The sequence below is a fragment of the Salvia splendens genome, chromosome 15, assembly GCF_004379255.2.
Source record: "Salvia splendens isolate huo1 chromosome 15, SspV2, whole genome shotgun sequence".
In the NCBI taxonomy this organism is placed as follows: Eukaryota; Viridiplantae; Streptophyta; class Magnoliopsida; order Lamiales; family Lamiaceae; genus Salvia; species Salvia splendens.
In genome coordinates this window covers 13,188,989-13,196,803 of record NC_056046.1, presented here as the reverse complement: position 1 = coordinate 13,196,803, position 7,815 = coordinate 13,188,989, and the positions used below count along the sequence as shown (strand labels likewise).

The following is a 7,815-nucleotide window of genomic DNA, read 5'->3' as shown; positions in this document are numbered from 1 at the left end:
TGAAGACTGACTGCAGGGAATCAATTCGATTTCATCACCAAATTTTTCATCTTCTGACTTCCTCAGTGTGCATCTTCTTCTCTCTTCAGCCCAAAATCCGGTCCTTCACTATAAACGCCTATCAAGGAAACAATATTCTTCATTTCTGATTAATTTTCTTAGATTGGTAAAGAGGATTCATCAGTTTGGATTAAAAAGGTGAGGATAAGTCTGATTCTTGATCAAAATCCAAATGATCATCTATCTGATCACTGCTCACAAAAACGTTATCAGATCCGACAAACAATTCCTGGACCAAAAATCCCACTAGTCTGGGCTCTTCCAGATATCCACTCACATTATTACCAGACAAAATTTGGCATTTACCACTTTTACAAACTAATCGCTCTCAGATGAAACAGACCTCTCATCATTGGAATTCAGTGAAACAGAGCAATTTTTACTATTTGGAACAGTCTAGAGCAAGACTCGATTTTGATCTGCAAAATGCATAAAAAAATTATCCCTAATGATCATAATCAACAATAAACAAAGGATTTTGATTGAGAATTAGAAGAATATACGAATGTCCTCGTGTTTATAAATGAGGCCAAGAATCTTGCAGAGCATCAAAGTACAAAGAGAAGCCATGAAAACACTAGATCATACTAAACATTGTTTTTCTGCAATAACTCAACAGCAGAATCTAATGATTTTCCATTCCCAGGTTCATAGACAAAGCAATTTCTTACTATACAGAATAGCTTCTTTGAAAGTGAAATGATGGTTAGGGTGGATACAATTCCCTCAAAGTGTGGATGGCCGGCTGAAAATCACTTCGCATCGGTATAACCGACACCACACGCAGGTGCTGAGCATTGCCATTCTTCGGCTTTGATAACGTTACAGTCAAAATCTCTCCCTCCAGAGCCTTGCTCGCTGTTGTAGCTGCATAATTCCACATCAAAATCTGCTAAACTTTTTGTTTCATTAGAAGAAATGTGCAAATACATGAGCTCAAAAGCATACAGGCATAGGGGTGAATCTTGGCAAAGTGAAAAAACTCATCAGCAGAGCAACCAAACAACACTCTCGCGGCCCTATCGAACATTATCACCACCAAAATCTCCGTATCCGTAGCTATTGACACCTGCAAATCGAAATCTCCTATTACAATTTACATCCAAATTCATAAAACAATTGAATTTTTTCACCCAATGTTCCTTCTAGCATTCAAATTTCATAGTTTGCAACTTACAAGAACACGAAAGAGGCGTCTGGAACTGGAATTAGAAGGATTGAAACTGTTGGTGAAATTGCAGTAGCTGCAAGAGCTACCAGGATTATCCGGCAGAGTCCTTTCGCACACACTACACACTCTGTAAAAGAGATTCTTGTTATCCATTGCCACCACTGTGCACAATACCGTACTCGGCTTATCTATCTCTATAAACGGCCGTTTTCTGCTCGGTTCGCCGGAACTCGACATATTAAACCTGAAATTTGTTGCTTGAATTAGCCCTAAATTGGTGTTTTGCCCTAATTTTGAACTTGAATTTTGTAGTTTGCACACAGGCCTGACAAATCCAAAACCGGCCAATGCCGATTCAGACAAAATAAATAATCCCTATGAAAAAAATAGATTATGGAGATTGAAGAAATCGAATGAATGAGTGGAGTTGGAGAGCAGCGCTCATTCGTTGAACCTCTGTGGACTTCAACGGCAGCGCTGGACGGTGATGTTGGCGATGGAAGGCACGACGAGGGTTTAAGATTTCAACTACTCCATATTTAATGTTTAGATTTTTAAAAATATAATTCCCCTCGCATCATATAAAAAAAATGACTAATAAAATTTATTTACAATCATTTCATACAATAATAATTCCATAGATATCTTTATGATTTTTACAGTAAAAATATGAATTACTGAGGTCGTGAAAATGCATTCGATAATTTGACGCATAATATAGGATTATAAAATTGTACCTAGAGAAATTTCGTCTATAAAATTAATTCAATTTATGCATCTTTTCTAGTATAGAATGAAGACTCATCTCTACTCCTGACTTTGTATCTTTCTATAAATAGAGGCATTTAACTCTCTTGATATGGTCTCTAGCTACAGCTCATTCCTAATTACATTTGTTCTCACTATATCTTCTCCATTCCTCATTAATTTACAGAAACATATATATATATATATATATATATATATGAATAAAGGATAGTGATCAAGATATAACTAATCTTAAGTGTATAACTAGAGAACAAATCTCAGCCACACATCTTAATACTCCAAATTAATCCTATGGCTTAAACAAACTTTCAGATTTTTATGAAAAAAACTTGTCCAAGGGCATTTTGGGAACTCAATACATGAATGTGAATATGCCAAGTGACTGTCGGGCTCAGTTGTGACCCTCCGCCTCCCCGCCGCCGCCCACTCCGACGCCTTCTCAGACGGCTCCGGCGGCTGCACCGCCGCCGTCTGTGGTGATCTCGTCGACTTCTTCGGCTCTGGCGCTGTATGCATAGTCCGTCGGTGGTTGTACCTCTACGTCGGACTCACCGGGATCAACGTCGGCACAACGCGATCAGCCCTCCAGGGGGCGCCTTATCTAGGAAGCATCAACGTACGCCGCCTCGTCCTCCAACTGCGTCAGGTGGCCGAAGCGAGGAGTGGGGATTCCGGCGGTCAGCTCTGCCCGTGTCGGACAATTTGGCGTACATGGATAGCAGCGAGTTCGATACGGTGAAATCTGAAGTGAAGCCGAGTTTGACGGCGTTGCAGTGGATATGGCGGCCAAGAATGCGGGGAGATTGGGAATGGGCGCATGCTTTGGTGATGGAGGGGACGAGAAGGCGGTGTCTGTGGTTAATTGAGAATGTTCCTTTAAATTATAAGTACGTAATCATTAACAAGCAATATTAATAAAATAAAAATAGTGGTAGGAGAAAAATTAGTCCTTATTTTTCATGACTTTCGAGGCCAGATTCAATTGTACCAATGATTAATCTGTAGATTATGTTATAATCATGACAGCTTGTATATTGATGGCTCTAAGAAAGTGTAACAAATTAAATGAGGTTACAAAACACATCACTCTTAGCATGATTTACTTCACTCTTGTTTACAAAACACATCACTCTTATTCTGATTTTATTTCACTCTTGTTCTCAAAATACATCACTCTTATTCTGTTTTTACTTCACTCTTGTTTACAAAACACCTCACTCTTATTTTGATTTTACTTCACTCTTGTTCACAAAACACATCACTCTTATTTTGATCTTACTTCACTCTTGTTCACAAAACACGTCACTCTTATTCTGATTTTACTTCACTCTTGTTCACAAAACACGTCACTCTTATTTTGATCCTACTTCACTCTTGTTCACAAAACACATCACTCTTACTCTGATTTTACTTCACTCTTGTTCACAAAACACATCACTCTTATTCTGATCTTACTTCACTCTTGTTCACAAAACACATCACTCTTATTCTGATCTTACTTCACTCTTGTTCACAAAACACATCACTCTTATTCTGATCTTACTTCACTCTTGTTTTGTGAACAAGAGTGAAGTAAAATCTTGCTAAGAGTGATGCGTTTTGTAAACAAGAGTGAAGTAAAATCATGCTAAGAGTGATGTGTTTTGTAAACAAGAGTGAAGTAAAATCTTGCTAAGAGTGATGCGTTTTGTAAACAAGAGTGATGTGTTTTGTAAACAAGAGTGAAGTAAAATCATTAATGTTAATACCAACACAAAACACAAATTTCTTATTGATTGTACTCGATTAATATAGACAAGTCATAAATCACAAATTAAGCACAATTTTCTTATTTTATGTACCCATATAGATAAGTTATAATTACAAATCACAAATTAATGAAACTAGGGCTTTCTTCCAATCTTCATTCTTGCTTATTTGTTTATCATTTTGTTCTAATTCCATTGATTCTGCTCAATTGTGTTTAGCATTTCCAAAAAATGCATAATTGTGGTTAAAGAGATATTAGAGTACCAAAGCCTAGCATTGATAATGTTTAGTCCCAAAGTATTATTGTTCTAAGATTAATTTTTGTTTAGAGTCCCCAACTCCACCTATATACTAAGGTATTCGGTACTCCAAATGATGTAATACAATGCAATCCAATTCAATTTCTTCTTCCCAATATAGTTTAACATGGCATCAGAGGGCAGTGTCGGATCGGTCACTAGCAGCGTCAGAGAGAAGAGGACTGATATTGCCTCATCCTCGAAAGCTCAATTTGGGGGATCGGTAGAGGAGGGGAACATCATCATCGATTCGGGGACGACGCTGACGTTCGTGCCGCAGGAGATCTACGAGGGGGTGGTTTCGGCGCTGGCGGAGGCGATCGACGGGGAGAAGGCTACCGATCCGCAGGGGACTTTTGGTTTATGCTACAAGTTTCGAGTGGGCAGGGGATTGAATCGCCGCCGGTGACGGTGCATATCGCGGGGGCAGATTTGGTGGTGGAGGCGGTGAGCTAGTTTGTGGAGGTGGGGGAAGGTTTGAGCCGTTTGACGATGGTGGCGACGCAGGATTTGGCTGCAATGACAATTATACCCCCGCCTTGTTATTGTGGAGTAAATTTGTGATTGAGGGAACTAATATCTCATTAAATTTGAAAATTAATACTAGCACTTGATTTTTTTGATCTTGTGGCTATTATTTGTTCTCTAGTTATTTGGTTAAGAGGTATTTGCCATAGATCACTGCCCTATGGATAAAACTATTAATTATATTCTGATATGAACCCTCGTCACCCACTGATTAATTAAAATCGATGTACTGGATTTTAGTTTGGAGTTAACACAATATGAATCAACTTCAAAATGATACTTTACTGAATTCGAATTAATTAATCATCAATTTACACTGACTTCAATTAACTATTCCCTTCTCATGTAAAATTTATTTGTCACAATTCTTTTAGTAATATACCTATATGCCACAGCCTTTTTAACCTTCTTTAATAGTATTATTTACAAAATAGTGTGTCATTGTTGAACAAAATTAACTTAAAACGCATTTTACCCATTAAATGAGACCCTTATTCTATTTATAAAACTTTCTTATAACAAAGTCAATAACATTAACATTATTAAAATTCGTGACAGTTAAATATAGTGGCTGATAGCTAGATCGATTGTGGACAAGAAGTACTATTAATTAGTACTCCGTTAAAACTTAAAAATTATCGACCTCTTCTTAGCTAAATCCTCCTGGCCACCAATGGCTGTTAGTGATCTGCGTTTGAAAGCAATGTGGCCTAAACCAGGCCATGTCGAAACAAAATTAATTAAACGAAAACGAAAGTTAGTAGTAATTAATTAACTTTCATTCTTAGAATCCTTTTTCTTTTAGAGTACTTTAGGCTGAGCTTATAAATTTCATAAGTTAGTTCAAAAGAATTTATAAACTCTTGACAGGAAGTGTTTGAAAAAATTGATTTCTAAACCTTTTTAAGTTGTAAACTTATGCTCTAACAACTAATTACAATCTCTCCAGAATTTTTTTTTTTGACAACTCAATTATAATTAGCTCTTTGAATATTATGATACAAAACAAGCTTAGCCAAGCATGCACCCTCTTAATTTATTTATGTTTTAGTTAGATAGAATAAAGTCATAATTAAATCTTGCATGTTTATAGATAAAGATGAGTTTTTAGATGTTAGATATTTCATTAATTACTTAATTACTTAAAAAAGGAAAACTATATATGTAGTAGATAACATAACTGTTCAAAAATCAAAACTGTGTAGAAGGAAGTGTATCCATATTAGGTGATTAAGACTGATTGTCGTTACAAGCAACGATTAAAGTGACAAGTCAAATAAATAAAATCCAGCCAATCTATGCTAAGTAGGACTATATGGAGTACTCTATTATTTACTCTCTTTCTAGGAGATGAAGGAAAAAGATTGTTCGACATGGACATACGTTGAAGCCAATGCACAGTTTGTTTGCTTTTTGTACGCAAATGGAGGTGCAAAGATACATCTTTTACCAACACACACACACATACATATGCTTATATGTATATTCATGTAGCTATCTATATATGTGTTCACAGCTACAATCCAACTGCATACCCAAAAACTTTGTTGATATCTTCGGTGCTATGAGAATTTTGTCCCCATTTCCCCACTACGCCCATCCCCTTATTTTAACCACCCTTATTCATCTCTTTCTTATTCATCTCTTTCTTCAACGCCATTACTATACCATATCATCTTTCTTCCCTTTTTATTTTCCTTTTTTTAATTAAATTTGCATTTATTTTCACCTTTAAATGATACTTGTCTCATGGCTCCCTACCTCGGACTCACGTCCCTAACCTCCTCCTTCCCAAATTCAAATCAACCCCACACACATTTCGCGATGCAGAACAACAACAACAATCAGACATCTCCAGACGAAGACGACGATTCGTGGGAAGTCCGAGCGTTCGAGGAGGACACGACGGGCAACCTGCTGGGCTGCACGTGGCCGCCGCGCTCCTACACGTGCACATTCTGCCGGAGGGAGTTCCGCTCCGCCCAAGCCCTCGGCGGCCACATGAACGTCCACCGCCGTGATCGAGCCAGGCTGCACGAGGTTCCGCCGCCACCGCCCCTGGCCCCCTCTCAGCCGCCGCGGATACTTATCCAAACAGGCCACGAATTCGGCGCTGACGGATTGTGCCTTGTCTACCCTTTACGAAACCCTAATTCCATCATTTTCCCTAATTACTCATCTCCTTTCCAACATTTCGCCAACAATACATTTAAACCTACCGAAACGGCACCCACCAGTGTCGTTTCCTCCCTTTGCCACTCCACAAACACGGAACCATCTGCATCAAACAACGACAACAGCAACAATAACAATATTCGAGGTCTCGATGAAATCACCAAAGACTCTCTGAGCAACGAAGAGCTCGACCTAGAACTTCGGCTGGGGCGGAGGCCATGAAGGACCTGTGTTTTTACTTGTATGCAATTTTCCATTTTTTACTTTTAATTTTTTTTTTCTCAAGATTACATTTTATAGAATACCTCGAGTTTTTTTTTACGAGTGAGCACTGTTTCATTGAATTGATTGATTCAAATTTTTTGTTTGGTAAAGTGAGGAATGATGATTTGGTAAGTTTGGAGGAAGGGTTAGGGCATGAGTAAAAAAGAGAGATAAAAATTTATATACTGCTAGGTTGGATTGGCAGTTGATAAAGGTTGCAGTGCAGTGTCATTTTCTGACATTGAATTCTGAGCATCGATCGGTGATGGGTATATATACATGATTATATTTACTACGGTATGTCTGAACGTAAATAATTCCCGTGGGGATTATTGCTATCTCACACTATTCCATTTGGCTTCTTGCTGTCACTTCTCATAGCATCGGTAACGATGAAATTTATAATTATAAATTGATCCTTAAATATGTGTTGATTTTTTGTGTTTAATTCAATCGATTAATATATGTTCATAAATAAAAGTATAAAACCTTCATAGAAAATACTCAATAAATTAATAATTTGGATAAAACAAATAATTTCTTTAGTGCCATTTCAAGTTTTGGATTAAATAATAAGATACTAGTAATACGGAGTACTTAATTTTTAAAATTCCTTATATATATTTAAGGTCTCGACTAATAATTGATATTTCCAACCTTTAACCGCATGTAATTGCTGTATTGCAGAGTCACTCTCCCACTAGCATATAACTGAACTCCCCAACCCTTCTAGCTAGTGGCATATTAAACACTGGTAGATTATTCAATTTTAAAGTTACAATATAGTAACACTTCAGTATT

At 37.4% G+C, this 7,815-nt stretch overlaps 2 protein-coding genes across 2 annotated transcripts; one reads left to right on the top strand and one right to left on the bottom strand.

The window, feature by feature from the left end:
- Positions 1 to 558: 558 nt before the first annotated feature.
- Positions 559 to 1,802, bottom strand: LOC121767462. The gene is made up of 4 exons (XM_042163732.1): positions 1,686 to 1,802; positions 1,238 to 1,475; positions 1,009 to 1,129; positions 559 to 927 (listed from the first exon to the last, which is right to left on the bottom strand). The coding sequence occupies exons 2-4, from the start codon at positions 1,466 to 1,468 to the stop codon at positions 767 to 769; spliced, it is 513 nt and encodes a 170-aa protein (XP_042019666.1). The 5' UTR covers positions 1,469 to 1,475; positions 1,686 to 1,802; the 3' UTR covers positions 559 to 766.
- Positions 1,803 to 6,130: 4,328 nt separating this feature from the next.
- Positions 6,131 to 7,187, top strand: LOC121767808 (transcriptional regulator SUPERMAN-like). Its single transcript, XM_042164139.1, has one exon. It carries the CDS (start codon positions 6,325 to 6,327, stop codon positions 6,970 to 6,972), a length of 648 nt encoding a protein of 215 aa, XP_042020073.1. The 5' UTR covers positions 6,131 to 6,324; the 3' UTR covers positions 6,973 to 7,187.
- Positions 7,188 to 7,815: the final 628 nt, after the last annotated feature.